Source organism: Neoarius graeffei, chromosome 12, assembly GCF_027579695.1.
Source record: "Neoarius graeffei isolate fNeoGra1 chromosome 12, fNeoGra1.pri, whole genome shotgun sequence".
NCBI classification, from domain to species: Eukaryota; Metazoa; Chordata; class Actinopteri; order Siluriformes; family Ariidae; genus Neoarius; species Neoarius graeffei.
Window position 1 is genome coordinate 52,461,320 of NC_083580.1, and position 16,943 is coordinate 52,478,262.

Below are 16,943 nucleotides of genomic sequence, written 5' to 3' on the forward strand. Positions count from 1 at the left end.
GACCTGATTTTTGATGGCTTTTACAACCATAGGGAACCCGATCGTAAGTCCACAGCAATGTATCTCATAAACACTTGACCACCAGACAACTAAATTTGTCTTTACTTACGTAAGAGAGAGGAGTTTTTATCCAGCACTTTTTTTTTTTTTTTAATTTGCTTTAAAAAAAAAAAAGTGGGATTCTTTAATACATTTTACACTTATCAGGAACTCCATGTTTAGGCTGTACGTATGTATGCATGCATGCTAAGGTAAGGAAACATTGCGCTGAATTCCCTGATACGCTGAAATCGCTGAGAAAAATAAATACATTTTTTTATATACGGTGGGGAAAACAAGTATTTGATCCCTTGCTGATTTTGTTGGTTTACCCACTAAGAGAGACTTGATCAGTCTGTAATTTTAATGGTAGGTGTATTATTATTATTTTTTTTTTTTTAAACGATATTTTTTTGGGCTTTTTGCACCTTTATTGGATAGGACAGCGCAGAGACAGGAAACAAGCGGGAGGGAGAGGCGGGGAGGGATCGGGAAATGACCTCGGGCCGGAATCGAACCCGGGTCCCCGGATTTATGGTATGGCGCCTTATCCACCTGAGCCACGATGCCCCCATGGTAGGTGTATTCTAACGTGGAGACAGAATATCAAAAAGAAAATCCAGAAAATAACTTTTAAATATCTATATTAATTTATTTGTATTTTATTGAGAAAAAGAAGTATTTGATCCCCTAGTAACCATCAAGAGTTCTTGTTAATACAGACAAGTTAGACTCTCCAAATTACCTTGTCACCTAAACTGAAGACACCTGATATCACTAATGACTTGTATAAAAGCCACCTGGCCACAGAATCAATCAGTTTGTCAGACTCCAAACTCTCCAACATGGGAAAGACTAAAGAGCTTTCTGTGGATTTAAGGGAGAAGATTGTAGACCTGCACAAGACCGGTATGGGCTACAAAACCATTAGCAAGAAGCTGGGCGTTAAGGTGACAACTGTTGGTGCAATTGTGCGCAAGTACAAGACTCACAACATGATCATCAATCGACCTAGGTCTGGGGCTCCAAACAAGATCTCACCTCGTGGGGTTTCCAGGATCATGAGAACGGTGAGAAATAGACCTAATACAACACGGGCAGAGTTAGTGGATGATCTTAAAGCAGCTGGGATCACAGTCACCAAGCAAACAGTTGGTAACACTTTACACCGCAATGGTCTAACATCTTGCAGTGCTCGCAAAGTACCCCTGCTTAAGAAAGCACATGTGCAGGCCCGCCTGAACTTTGCCAATGAACATCTGAATGACTTGGAGAGTGACTGGGAGAAGGTGTTATGGTCAGATGAGACCAAAATTGAGTTCTTTGGCATCAATTCAACCCATCGTGTCTGGAGGGAGAGACATGCTGCTTATGACCCCAAGAACACCATCCCCACTGTCAAGCATGGAGGTGGTAACATTATGCTTTGGGGGTGTTTTTCTGCACAGGGCTACTTCACCATATCAATGGTAGGATGGATGGAGCCATGTACCGTAAAATCCTAAGTGAAAACCTCCTTCCCTCTGCCAGGAAGCTTAAACTGGGTCGTGGATGGGTCTTCCAGCAGGATAATGACCCAAAGCATACAGCCAAGGCAACCAAGGAATGGCTGAAGAAGAAACATATCAAGGTCATGGAGTGGCCCAGCCAGTCTCCGGACCTGAATCCTATCGAAAATCTATGGAGAGAGCTGAAGCTCAGAGTTGCCAAGCGACAGCCATGGAATCTTGATGATTTAGAGGTCATTTGCAAAGAAGCGTGGACCAAAATTCCTCCTAATATGTGCAGAAACCTGGTCATCAACTACAAAAAAAACGTCTGACCTCTGTGCTTGCTAATAAGGGGTTTGCCACAAAGTACTAAGTCCTTTTGGCAAGAGGGTTCAAATACTTATTTTCCTCAATAAAATGCAAATAAATTAATACAAATTCTTTAAAGTCGATTTCTTGATTTTCTTTGTGATATTCTGTCTCAGCATGTTAGACTACACCTACCATTAATATTACAGACTGATCGAGTCTTTATTAGTGGCCAAACCAACAAAATCAGCAAGGGATCAAATACTTGTTTCCCCACTGTATGTATAAATATATTAATATGCACGTACTGTGAAATTGTGCATGCAGACGCTGATCTAAGTTTTCAAATCTGTCATTGCTTATCTCTTGAATATTTTCTAACATGAATCCTATCATTAAAAAGCTCATCTCTGCTTTCCAAAGAAATTTCTCATTAAGATCTGTTCAGTACTTTGGGAATAACGGCAGGTTGACGTTGGTACAACAGAGTCCACTCTCTGCTCGCGGGACGTCAGGAAACTGCCGGTGCTTTTTGAGTCACGGGAAAGCGGTCAGGCACTCTCTCTCTTGCACTGTTTCTGATGAAGTATTCAGCAAAAATTTCCATCAGCTAGTTTTGATGTTATGATTCACGGGAGACTTTAGGTTGAGCTTTCATAGCTTTACCTACATTATTTTTTCAAATCAAACCGATTCATGTAAATAAATAACTATTTTAGAATATAACGGTCATTGTTTTGATGAAAAATATTGAGATCTTAGTGGTCGGAATGATATTTTAAAAAACCAGAAGTCAGAAATGCGAGTGTCAATTTCAGTTCAGTTAATTGGAAATGTTTATTGGATGTGGCTCACACAGTTTTTTCGAGGTTCGCCTTGAAAGCTGTGAATATTAATTGAAATAATCATTTATATTCTTTCATAACACTAGTAGGGCCTACTTTTGAGAAATACAAAGTCATACTGAGCACAAAGAGGGACTTAGAAATAAGCTTTTGGGCCCGTTTACACGAGGACGCTGTCGGGTAAAAACGACTAAATATTTTATCAGAAGTGCCTTTCGTTTACACGAGGACGGCGTTTCCGAGGCTGAAAAACGGATAAAATTGAAAACGCCTTCCAAAGTGGATAAGTTTAAAAACGCCCCCCATTGCGTATCCGTCTAAACTACCCAATACGCGAAACTCTGCTCGGATCTGCTCACGTCGGGTACGCGTTTACGTCATACATGTGTCATATACTGTACATGCCAGCCCGGGAAGTAAGAAAGTAAGTGGGGGTGTCGTGGCTCAGATGGCTAAGGCATCATACCATAAAATCCGGGGACCCAGGTTCGGTTCCGACCCGAGGTCATTTCCCGATCCCTCCCTGTCTCTTTCTCCCACTCATTTCCTGTCTCTCTACACTGTCCTATCCAAAAAAAAAAGTAAGTGCATGTCTGATTACATCGATCCAACAGACCTTCAAGCTGCTCTGTGTTTTAATGCAGTAGATGTGTTTTCCTGCTCACCCGCCCAGCTGGAGCTCCTCAGTTTGGTGTCGCCAAGTTACACGCACGCACGCGCGCGCCGCCTATTCAAGCCGCTCGTGAAACCATAAACCCGAGACTGAAAACAAAACTAGCAGCCGAACGGGTTTATTTTGCTGAGATGGACACTGCCTTTTCTCTTCTTCACCGAAACAAGAGTGAGTGTTACTTAATAAAGGCAGATTAAAAGAGTTTCGGTTTGCTCCTGCTCCTCCCTCGAGCACTACAGTACCTCAGCCGGACCGGTGTTCTGTAAAGTTATCCTAGCAAGTTCTCATACAGACCGTTTTATTATTCAAAATAAGTCATTACAAATTATTTGACTCGGCCAAAGACTCGACCAATACGCACAAAACATAAAAATCGGCAAATGCGTGAAATTCTCACCGATTTTCTATCAGCCCAGCTGATCGGTGGGACAAAACTACTGTTAAATTTTCCTACCCTCCTGGATTTCGCGCATGTGTAGTAGGCTTGGTAGGATAACTTGACAGAACAGCAGCGCAGATGTGCAGATCAGACAAGACAGAAGACGTTGCGCATGCGTGCAGACATAGCGGAGACATTTATGTGTCACCGTATAGACGCAGATTTCCTCCTTGAAAACGGTCGTGTAGACGCGGAAAAAAGTGAGAACAAAAACGGACTTTTGCGTTTTTGTTTTATACCGTCCCCGTGTAAAGTGGGCCTTTGTTACTTTTTTTTTTGAGTGTCCTGGTTTTTACCTAATTAGCATAATTCATGCTCATTAAATACTACTTTGCATAATTGGTTTTTACTGAGCATTTCATACTTGCCCAAGATTCAGGAAGAAGTACACATTGGATATGTGCGCATATCCATCATTTATAATGCTTTTACTAATCTTCTAAAAGTGTTAGCATTAAACACCAGTGTCTGGGAATAATTTCACAAGAAGCAGTTGAAGTGCCCCAAAGGACACCCGACCCCACTTTTTTTTTTTGATGCATCAAAACTGTTGTTTCTTCACATTCTATTGATTTTGGTTACTTTTTTTTTTTAACGTTTTAAACTTAAATTCTTACACATGGCACCATTTTAAAGCATGGAAAATTCATCATATAATTTACACTACTCATATATGATTTTGATTACAATTTCTAAGTTTATGCTATAATCATTTTGCTGTGTTTTTTCAGGTTTTAGAAACGTGGTTGAGTTATATCCAGCCCTGGAGGTACACAGGAGAGAAAAACAATCCAAAGGCAGAGACTCCGAGCAGATCAGTACCTGATAAGTGGTAATTTCTGGACACGCACTGAAAATAACGTCCATATGTAATTGTTACTTTACAAGGATGTAGATACATTTTTGGTTTTTTTTTTTCTTTTTTTTTTTTTTCCTCCTTTTCTTTCTTTCCTCAGTATCCAGGCCTCAATGTTAACTTTTGACACCTTATGCCTCGGTCGCAACCGGCCGTACGTGCTCCTACGGCCAGTCTACGTGCAAAAAAACGCAAGAAACGCACGGAGGGCGCGTGTGTGATGTGCTGATTTTCGAGCCGCAGACCGGCCGCAGAGGTTCTTTGTCATGTCAAACAAACTCTACGGGCGCTTACGTTTTTTTCAGGTTGCAAGACAAACTTACAGCCAACGTGCGTCTTTCTCCACGAACAAAAAAACACAGCGATTTGGGAAACGCCAAAAATCGCACGGCCAGAAAATCGTACGTCCGGTTGTGACCTAGGCTTTAAATGGCCTCAAAAAAAATTTGCCCCCCCACTTGAATCTCCTTTTGCCCTAAAATTTTGCGGTATTTCGGCAAGTTTTCAAGTAATACTTCAAGGCAATACTGATGTGTTTTCTAGGGGTATCATTGAGTTCTTTAGACAAAAGTACGTGTTTTTTAAAAAAACATTTATTTCTGCAACAGAAGAACAAGACAAGCCCTGAAAACATGAAACATAAATCAATATCATGTATTTAAGATTTACATACATGGTACATAATACATCTTTTTATGTAGAGTTTAGGACGCAAAACACACTTTTTGCCTGTAACAATGACTAGCAATATTGCAAAGATGAATTATAAAACTAAAAACATTATCAAACAGGAGTCTGTACTGCAGTACTGTCTTGTCTTATTCAGTTTGCCAAAAAAATGATGATAAATAATAATTTCCATCCATCATTCCAACCCCCCAATCATCTTCACATGCCTGATGGGCCAATGTCAAATGATAAATGGAGTAAGATGTATTTATTTATGGGATAATTCACTATGTAAATGATATATATATTTACAGTACTGTAGAGGGTGTAGTTTACTATTTGAGACACAAAAGCATGTCTTTCCATTCACTGAATGTACTTGCCACTAGCTTTTTTACATATGAGTGATTCCACGCTTATGGGTACTGAAATGGGGACATGAACTTATTCACCTAAAACCATTTCTTTTTTTACCATCAGGTCACAAAACATGTAATCTTTAATGAATGATATGTTAAAAGATCTCATCTCATTATCTCTAGCCGCTTTATCCTTCTACAGGGTCGCAGGCAAGCTGGAGCCTATCCCAGCTGACTACGGGCGAAAGGCGGGGTACACCCTGGACAAGTCGCCAGGTCATCACAGGGCTGACACATAGACACAGACAACCATTCACACTCACATTCACACCTACGGTCAATTTAGAGTCACCAGTTAACCTAACCTGCATGTCTTTGGACTGTGGGGGAAACCGGAGCACCCGGAGGAAACCCACGCGGACACGGGGAGAACATGCAAACTCCACACAGAAAGGCCCTCGCCGGCCCCGGGGCTCGAACCCGGACCTTCTTGCTGTGAGGCGACAGCGCTAACCACTACGCCACCGTGCCGCCCATTTTAAAAGATAACTTTAATTTTCTGAGATGTAATAAAAACATATTTATATGCCAAAGTCAAGCCTATGAGTTCCAAAATGATGTCTGTTACATTACTTCTGTTACGATTGTCCATCTCGCGTCTGTTACAAATTAATTACGATCTAGCTATATACCATGTTAATCTTATTGAAAGAATGTGTATGTTTATTCTACTACACATGTTTATTAATTATATTTGCTAAAACATCACCTTCCTATGTTTCAAAAAGTAATTCTACATTGTTAAAATTGAGAATATATATGTCCACAACACTTCTGTTACGTTCTGACTTTGGCATATAAATGTTTTTATTACATCTCAGAAAATTAAAGTTATCTTTTAACATATCATTCATTAAAGATTACATGTTTTGTGACCTGATGGTAAAAAAAAGAAATGGTTTTAGGTGAATTTTTAAAAATAAGTTCATGTCCCCATTTCAGTACCCATAAGCGTGGAATCACTCATATGTATGTGGACGTCCTGAAGTCAACCTGGGAAAGCGTAGAGGGCACCAGCAACCACTTGTAGTGATGAAAAGCGCAAATGCGCACGCACGCCTGAAGCGAGCCAATCAATATCGCTGTTACAAATCGGGAAGAAAAACCCAAAATGGCAGTCATGGGGAGGCGAGGATGCTGGTTAATACGTCTTGTTTTTTGTAATGTACTCGCTCAAATCATTTTTGTGCTTAACCTCCTAGGGCTTAGCGGTCACATGCGTGGACAGCACTTTTTAGAAATTCGGAACAAGAATCCACATATGTGGACAATACTTTTTCTCTAAAAGTACATCTTATCAAAAGATGATGCTTAGTTTTTATTCTAATCAGGTTCTAATAAGCCCAAATAGCAAAGAGAAATAAAAAAAAATGCATGTAAAAAAACAGCTTGGGCCTTAGGAGGTTAAAGAAGCTGACCGTAGGTGTGCCCGAACGGTCCTAACTCGCTAAAACATTTCTGCCCGAGCATCTTGGTCTGGTAAATCAGGGATTTGGGCAATGCCCGGCGTTGAGGCTTGGTATCAGGCCTGCATGGTCCGAGTTATACAGCAGTAGGGGGCACTGAAGTGCTGTTTTAGGGACAGCAAAGACATTATGGGGAATGCAGATTTATCTGATGTACAGTATATCACATCTTTGGCCTAACCAGCTTTTACTTTCACAGGGCTTCCTTTGTACAGGAAAATCTTCTGATGTACACAAAGCTGTTCCAGGGTTTCCTTAATCGGGCTTTACGCACAGACCTCATTAATGCCAAAAATGCACTGATGGTATTTAGGGTTGCCAAAGTCTTTGCACAACCAAACCTTGCGGAGATGATTCAGAAAGGTAAGCATCAGGATTTAAATTACAGCACATTATAGGAGCTCTTTGGAAAGGGGGGGAAAAAAGGAAATATCCATTATGTCAAACATGTAATTGAATATACTGTATGTAAATATGTGTATAAACATGGCAAAATGACATCAGAGGTAAAAACAGATGTACTAGCTCTATATTTCTTTCTCAGCACATAGTTGGGTGTTTCTGCACTCTAGCATGAGATTCCGGTAGGGGGTGTGGTCTGAAGTTTAAAGGTTGAGATTAGAAGTAATTTGATGATGTTGATTTTCTATATTTACCTTATTTTATTTTTTAATATTGGCTTGTTCTGTTTATTTTATGAAAATGTGTGTGCGCCATGCTTTTTAATCACACTGCTTGTATTTTTAAAGAATTTCAAATTATTTTCATCTCTGCCAAACCTCATCCAAATTTGATTTTTTTTTTTTTTTTTTTTAACACTGAAGAAAGGTTTGTGGCGAAGTAACACACATTCCCAGCATTTCATATACTTGCCCAAGATTCAGGAAGAAGTGCGTGTTATCCATCAGGATAATGCTTTTACTTCTAAAAGTACTAGCATTAAAGTGCCTATCACGGATAAATTCAGGAGCAAGATCAATGTAATTCTCCTATCTTATATTAAACTTTGGTCAAATATCTATAACATTCTGCATTCTCTAATTTTTTTTTTTTTTTTACCTTGCGCAATACCAGAAAAATTCAGTTGAAATCAAGCCATTTGAGGTGAATTGGTCCGCCTCTGAAAAAACTTGGCATTTGGATTTCCTGGCAAACATTGATTTTCGTGACGTCGCGTGCGGGACGCCTCCTTCTGAATCCTACGTCAGCGCTGGTTTGTTTATGAGAAAACGACCTGGTGGTTTTCTGCAAATTTCTTCGTTATCAAAAGACAGGTTCAGAATTTCTCCAGTTTTACTATTGATGTAGATGGTGTGTCTATTCATCCTTCCCAAGTTATAAAAAACCTTGGAGTTCTCTTTGACTCCAGCCTTACGTTTGAACCCCATCTTAAACTAATTACTAAGAATGCTTTCTTTCACCTCCGCAATATTGCACGTCTCCGCCCTTTTCTTTTGGAAACTGATGCCTATATGTTGGTCAATGCATTTATTTTTTCTCGTCTTGACTTTTGCAATTCTCTCTTTTATGGTCTCCCTGCCACATTGCTCAATCGCCTGCAGTACATTCAAAACTCAGCAGCAAGATGCTATGCTGGCAAGATGCTATGCTGGCGCTTCCGCAGGTGACGTCACGAATCTGGCTCCAGACTCCCTTGGGATTTTTCCAGACGCGTTTTGTTATTTTATTTTTTTCTGCTGTAGACAGATGACCTTGCGCAAAATTACCCTTCTGGATGAGTGTGAAAGGGACATACTTTCATATAAAAAAAAAAAAACGAATTTGGTCCAGGATATGCACTTTAAACACCAGTGTCTAGGAATAATTTCACAAGAAGTAATTGAAGTGCCCCAAAGAACACCCCACCTTTTTTAACCTCCTAGGGCCTAGTTGTCACATACGTGGACAGCACTTTTTAGAAATTCAGAACAAGAATCCACATATGTGGACATACTTTTTCTCAAAAAGTACATCTTATCAAAGATGATGCTTAGTTTTTATTCTAATCAGGTTCTAATAAGCCCAAATGGCAAAAAGAAATAAAAAATGCATGTAAAAAAAACAGCTTGGGTCTTAGGAGGTTAAATTATTTTTAAATAGTGTACATATTAGGTGAATACTAAATGCAAAACTGCAACATGAACAGTTTTCTTAAACAACTGTTTTATTACTCATCATGACTCTCTTGGTTTACTCTGTTCCGATTGAGCTCGGTCAAGGTTATTAACAGATCATTCGACTACCTATAAATATAGCTACCTTATCATTTATAGCTGAACCGTTCCTTTAATTACTGAACCTTTTGGATTCTTTCTTTAAGGTTCTCTTTTACTAGTGTATTTCCAAAAATTAGAATATTTTGTCAGTTATTTAAAAAGGTGACAATTTTATATATTCTAGTCATTACACGCAAGCAAAAATGTTTCAAGGATTGTTCTATTTTAATTTTGATAATTATGGCCTACAGCACAAAAAAAACTACGGATCTCAAAATATTAGTCTTTTAATTTCAAGGTTGAGTAAAACAGTATAAATGCAGTGTATCTCTCGGTCTAGTTCAGTACACACAGTCGCAATCATGGGGAAGACTGCTGACTTGACAGTTGTCCAAAAGACGATCATCGACACCCTCCCCAAGGAGGGTGAGCCACAGAAGGCTGTTGCTGAAAAGGTTGGCTGGAAAAGGTGCACAAGCAACAGGGATGACCGCAGTCTTGAGAGGATTGTCAAGAAAAGTCGATTCAAGAATTTGGAAGAGCTTCACAAGGAGTGGACTGAGGCTGGTGTCAGTGCATCAAGAGCCACCACACCCAGATGTCTTCAGGAAACTGTTGCACTCCTAATATCAAGCCACTCCTGAACCAGACACAGTGTTGGAAGCATCTTACCTGGACTAGGGAGAGAAAGAACTGGACTGTTGCTCAGTGGTCCAAAGTCCTCTTTTCAGATGAAAGTAAATTTTGCATTTCATTTGGAAATCAAGGTCCTAGAGTCTGGAGGAAGAGTGGGGAGACATAGAATCCAAGGTATTTGAAGTCCAGTGTGAAGTTTCCGCAGTCTCTGATTATTTGGGATTCCATGTCGTCTGCTGGTGTTGGTCCACTGTGTTTTATAAAGTCCAAAGTCAACGCAGCCGTCTACCAGGAGATTTTAGAGCACTTCATATTTCCATCTACTGACAAACTTTATGGAGATGCTGATTTTCTTTTCCAGCAGGACTTAGCACCTGCCCACAGTGCCAAAACTACTACCAAATGGTTTGCTGACCATGATATTACTGTGCTTGATTGGCCAGCTAACTTACCCGACCTGAACCTGATGGAGAATCCATGGGGTATTGCCAAGAAGATGATGATAAACACCCGACCCAAGAATACAGACGAGCTGAAGGCTGCTATCAAAGTAACCTGGGCTTCAGCAGTGCCACAGGCTGATCGCCTTCCCGCCACGCCACATTGACGCAGTAATTCATGGTAAAGGAGCCCCAACCAAATATTGGTGCATAAATTAACATACTTTTCAGAAGTTGGACATTTCTGTATTGTAAATCCTCTTTTGGTTGATCTTAGGAAATATTCTAATCATTTGAGATACTGGATTTCTGATTTTCATCCGCTATAAGCCATGATCATCAAAATTAAAACAAAGAAGGCCGTGAAATATTTAATGAATACATTAAAAAAGTTTACATTGTGTACATTTTGGGGCCAGCAAATGTGTGTAGTTATCAAAATTTTAATGTCTTTGGTTTTGAATGGGAGTGTCAACGTTCGAGGACGCTTTAAAACCTTTCTGAACAGTCTGAAGAAAAGCAAACACCACGAGTTGGTGTGCTAACTGGAGAGGACGCTCGAGGACTCTGACTCGATGGATATATGAACGTTTTTGAATTAAATTCCAAAAAAAAGAACTTTCACGATGTTCTGATTGTTTGTTTGTTACTAGTAGACCTTAGAATTGCTCTTATTTAATACAAGTTAGCCATACTGCCTGTTGTACGTTTAGGAGAACAGCTGTTCCTCGAACCCGAGCACGTCCTCCACCACCGGCAGACCCGCGTGTTCCTCTCTCCTGCACACGGTGGCAGCTTCCTGTCCTCCCGACAGCCTGCAGGGACAGATGCTGTCTTTAAAGTCAAGAGTCACGTGTACAGTCTGGAAGGACAAGACTGCCAGTACAAGCAGATGTTTGGTAGTGAGCTGCGTGCAGTGGTGAGTGCAACGACACTGTTAATAATTACACTGCAAATTTATGTTCCTTGCATCAGTAATATACAGAAACACTGACAATGGAACAAACAGGTGTTACGATGTACGTCATCATTATTTTCTTTCAGCCTAATGCTGTCATCTGCTTATTATTTCTAACATTTAATAGAAACATTTAAAGGAACAGTCCACCGTACTTCCATAATGAAATATGCTCTTATCTGAATTGAGACGAGCTGCTCCGTACCTCTCCGAGCTTTGCGCGACCTCCCAGTCAGTCAGACGCGCTGTCACTCCTGTTAGCAATGTAGCTAGGCTCAGCATGGCCAACGGTATTTTTTGGGGCTGTAGTTAGATGCGACCAAACTCTTCCGCGTTTTTCCTGTTTACATAGGTTTATATGACCAGTGATATGAAACAAGTTCAGTTACACAAATTGAAACGTAGCGATTTTCTATGCTATGGAAAGTCCGCACTATAATGACAGGCGTACTAACACCTTCTGCGCGCTTCGGCAGCGCATTGATACGGAGCTCAGATATCAATGCGCTGCCGAAGCGCGCAGAAGGTGTTAATACGCCTGTCATTATAGTGCGGACTTTCCATAGCATAGAAAATCGCTACGTTTCAATTTGTGTAGCTGAACTTGTTTCATGTCACTGGTCATATAAACCTATGTAAACAGGAAAAACGCGGAAGAGTTTGGTCGTATCTAACTACAGCCCCAAAAAATACCGTTGGCCATGCTGAGCCTAGCTACATTGCTAACAGGAGTGACAGCGCGTCTGACTGCGTCTGACTGACTGGGAGGTCGCGCAAAGCTCGGAGAGGTACGGAGCAGCTCGTCTCAATTCAGATAAGAGCATATTTCATTATGGAAGTACGGTGGACTGTTCCTTTAAAGGAATAAGTCAACCTTTTATCTGTTGTTTCTTTAATGCATGTGTGATTTAGAACAGACAAGAATTACGACACATTTCCCTGCACTGAGAAACTTGTATTGATACTGGAGACTCCTTCCAGAAAATTACGAAATAAATAAATGCGTCTTCACAGGAAACGTCACAATGTCACCGCTTTCTGTTCTAGAGTGTAATCAACACTTTTTCTAACCAGTTAGATTCAGGAACTGAACAGTGCTCTGGTGTAACTGTGCATAAAGTATAGCTTATGAATTATTGTGCAAACATGATCCCAATATAATCTTCGGTGTCTGGACGACTTGCAGGTGTTGAAGTTGGTACAACTCATCGCTCAGGCCCGACAGACGGCGAAGCGGATCTCGGATCAGTCTGCTGAAGTGGCAGCGAGCAGCTCGTTCCTGTCGTGGTTCAACATGGGCTTCTCCGATCCTAACTCCACCTTTAATGGAGCAGAGGCTGATGAAATGGGAGGGTGCATTAAGACGCATGAATTTCTGGACAAGGCCCTGGATTACCTGTGTCTGATATTTCGGGTCAGTGTGCAGTTAGAAAACATTCCTGTATGTTCTGTTCTGTTTGGGATGGGTGATGTGGTCAAACAGTCTCATTATTGTTTTAAATTCTCACCATAATTTGTTCTGAAAAATTTCCAGGCATCATTGGTGCTTCTTTAACACTACCCATGTTGTTTAAAGGAGATACGCAGAACCTTTATTTTTCAATAAATTTCTGAGTGGATCGTATCTCCATCCTTGACTCTTGTACGTTGCATAAATGGGAATTAAAAAATATTTATTTTTGAGAGTTAAAATCGACCCCAAAGTTGGCATTCGAGCTGCCAGCGAGCCCTGAGTGCGTGACGTCACAGCAGTAATGCATGGATGCAAACGGCGCGCCTTTTGGCGGATGCCGCCTTTTTCACGGCTGTCTCTGGGACTTGTGTGAATCGCGCAGATCCGATGAGTTGTTTTTTTTGGGGGGGGGGGGCGTTGGAGTGTCTGATTTATAATTTCATCAAAGTAAATTCTGTATTAAAATTACTAAATAAGCAAATGCCGTTACAGTCCATGAAACATAGGAAGTACAAGTATGAGAAGAAAACAGTAAATCAGAAAGCTGCGCATGTAAAGCCAATTGGCTGCGCGCCATTATCTGCTGCTGGCTGCACTTCACTGCACGCGCAAGGATTTCCATCAGTCCAACGTAAGTTACGCAAGTTACGTAATTGGCTTTACATGCGCAGCTTTCTGATTTACTGTTTTCTTCTCATACTTCCTATGTTTCATGGACTGTAACGGCATTTGCTTATGTAGTAATTTTAATACACAATTTACTTTGATGAAATTATAATCAGACACTCCAACGCGCCCCCCCCCCCCCCCCCCCCCCCAAAAAAAAACCTAATCGGATCTGCGCGATTCACACAAGTCCCCCAGACAGCCGTGAAAAAGGCGGCATCCGCCAAATGGCGCGCCGTTTGCATCCATGGTAATGGGTTTTAAGGCCGAGGCCTTTTACAGCTATAGACCAAAGTCATTGTTTTGAAACAATCTGACTTTCAGTTGTTCATTCAGTTCTCTGTTCATTCGCTTCTTCCACGTAAGGGCAAGATGGCAGCGATATCCAGTGAAGAAAATCACACGGCTGCTCCACTCATTCTCTCCATACGGAGTACTCCGCCATTACTGCTCGGCTCAGGCAATTACTAAAACCCAGGACAGAACGGGATGTCACCGGTTTTGGCAACAACCTCGGGGAGGTCACTGCCCGAGCGATATGTCCCATTCCGTCCCGGGTTTTACTAACAATCCTCGGCTCACTCTCCGGGAGAACTGGTGCAACTGAACTCGCTTTAAAAATAAATAAATACTTGTTTTCTTTTCCTTTAATTGTTGGTACTGCACCCTCTTTCAGTACGGGCTTATAGCCAACGCTCTTCAACAGATCAGAGGTTTCGTACGAGTCTTTAGTAAAATGTGCAGAGCAGAGACCACTTCGTCGGTGCCCAATGTGCCCGTGAACTTCTTGCAAAACGCATCCAAATCTTTGCAGTTTGAACATTCTTGGGCCATGAATGCAACGTAAATCCACCTTCTGTCGTGTCACTGCACCCGCCAGCAACACATCTACGTGGCATGGCGATAAATTAGCTCAAAATGGAGGATCGGAGTTGCAGTCAGCTCTGTGCTTTAGTATAGCGGAAATGGCGATGAGACCAATAGACTTCCTGCTGTGACGTTACGGACGTCAAGGTCATTCACTCGGACCGCTACCTGTATGAATCACTTTAATCGTAAAAATTACAATATTAGATTTATTGTTAATGCTTAAAACTATTCTTGTGCCATTCTTGAGGTCTCAAGGCATTTATAAACAAAAGTGAGGCCATGGCTCTGCGTATATGCTTTCACCAAAAGTAAAACAGCAGTCACTGATGACATTCTGTCCATTTACCAAACTGAGGTGGGGTTTACATTAGACCGTATCAGCGGATCATCAGATTAACGTTTTTAAAACGATTAGCGTGCACACAGCAATGCCAATACACGGATACGCTAATCACATGACTAATTAGACGGCACGTAAGTTGAAATGTAATGTGTAAATTTCTCCTCAGCGGCTCGGCTCCGCAGGCATCCTGCACTCCAAATCACTCCGCCCTGAACAGCGAGTGCCCTCTGGAGGGTGCGCACTCCGGCCCTGTGCAGCTTACAGAGCGCGCGAGTGAAGTGCACAAGCTGTGATTCGGGACTGAGCCGCTGTGCGCAAGTCACTCACCACTTGCAAGTAGAAGGATGGCAAGCCTAAAGACAATCATAACTACACAATGGGCAGTATTTGCATCAGTATTTGCATCAGTATTTGCATACTTTTATACTCTTTAATGAAAGGTGATACAAGGCGGAAGTCCGCGCCGTTTTTCAGCAGTCGCGTCACATGACCAACGCCAGCGAATCAGGAAGGTGGATGTCACAGTGACGTTGTCCAATGACGACGCCAGCTAGAGCTCAGCACAGCATTTCCTCGTATCCCAATGTTTACACAGCACCGGATCAGATACGAACTGGGTTGAATACGTGGACCCTGGCGGATTCCTGTTTCCCGGCGTTTTAATGTGAACGGACAGTGCATCCGCGAAGAAAACGAGACAGATACGGTCTAATGTAAACTTGGCCTGAGATAGTAACAGGCAGCTGCTTGCATGTGAAATCTGCTCTCTTTATGCAAGTTTCTTTACCCAGACCTGCCAACCTTAATGTATTTCGCAACATCTTAGCATCCTATTACAGCGTTATGAGTTATCATTCATCCGTAAGCAAAAGGACCAGACTTTTTTTTTTCCCCTGCTTAAACAAACAAACGGCAGATGAGCTATTCAACAATCAGAGATTATTGACAGTTGTCTGTTTTAAAAGTTTACATACACGCTTCCAAAGAGCATAAGTAACAAATAGCTTGCACTAAAACCATATATATATGAATTTTAATTACGTGCTTGCACTCCAATTTCCAGCTTATACAAGTGATTTTGTAAAAGGGCTATTTATTTATTTATTTATTTATTTTTTATAAATCTGCACTGTAGCTGAGTTCAGGACAGCTGACTCAACTGATGGCGAATGTGACCTTGACAGATGATGATGGTGAGTCAAAACAGCTGCCTGATTGCATCCAGAGTGAAAATGGTCCTGTGCTCACAGATCTGGGTAGGATGCAGGTAAGGATTTATAAAGTTTCTACATATGTATTGGAAAGTATAAGATTATATATAATATATGTCTGTGAAGATTCATTAGTCATCCAGGTCATAGTAACTGTGGGTGGTAAGAGTCAGGGTTCCCCGTGAATAAAAAAGGGTGAACGAACACAAGATTTCACAAAAAGGCGTCGAGAAAGGTGGCTTTTGAACCTCTCACTGAAATTGAAGGGAGCCGAGTCGAAGCATGCTCAAGTTTAGAGTCCAGTTGCTCTCTTTTACCACCCACAAGATTATATATACTTTTGTCTCCTTAACTAGGTTAAAGTGCATATCACGGGTAAATTCAGGAGCAAGATCAATGTAATTCTCCTATTTTATATTAAACTTCGGTCAAATATCTGTAACATTCTGCATTCCCTGCAATTTTTTTACCTTGCGCAATACCAGAAAAATTCAGTTAAAATCAAGCCATCTGAGGCGAATTGGTCCGCCTCTGAAAAAACTTGGCATTTGGATTTCCCAGGAAACATTGATTTTCGTGACGTCATCTGCGGGACGCCTCCCTCTGAATCCTACGTCAGCGCTGGTTTGTTTATGAGAAAACGACCTGGTGGTTTTCTGCAAATTTCTTCAACGTTATCACGTAATTATTAAAATGGTTAACAGATGTATCGTAGGAGGGTGTAGCAACACCAATCATGATGGGATTAGTACTCCTCGTTTCCCAAAAGACCGGACAATGAGAGAGAAATGGGAGCGCTTGGTCTACACAGGCTGTGCACTGAAACCGAGCAAAGCTCACGCAGCCTGCTGGCGCTTCCGCAGGTGACGTCACGAATCTGGCTCCAGACTCCCTTGGGATTTTTCCAGACGCGTTTTATTTTATTTTTTTCTTCTGTAGACAGAT

The 16,943-nt window shown here is 41.3% G+C and overlaps 1 protein-coding gene across 4 annotated transcripts in view; it reads left to right on the plus strand.

The window, feature by feature from the left end:
* smpd4 (sphingomyelin phosphodiesterase 4) overlaps positions 1–16,943 on the plus strand; it is a 99,638-nt gene that overhangs the window by 77,175 nt on the left and 5,520 nt on the right. For 3 of the 4 annotated variants that reach the window (XM_060935986.1, XM_060935985.1, XM_060935987.1), the window contains 5 exons: positions 4,527–4,627; positions 7,405–7,568; positions 11,211–11,416; positions 12,642–12,869; positions 15,923–16,054. In XM_060935986.1, coding sequence (XP_060791969.1) covers positions 4,527–4,627; positions 7,405–7,568; positions 11,211–11,416; positions 12,642–12,869; positions 15,923–16,054 — 831 coding nt within the window. Of the gene's footprint in view, positions 1–4,526; positions 4,628–7,404; positions 7,569–11,210; positions 11,417–12,641; positions 12,870–14,953; positions 15,889–15,922; positions 16,055–16,943 lie in introns of those variants that run through there. The other variant, XM_060935988.1, reaches the window with a different exon arrangement.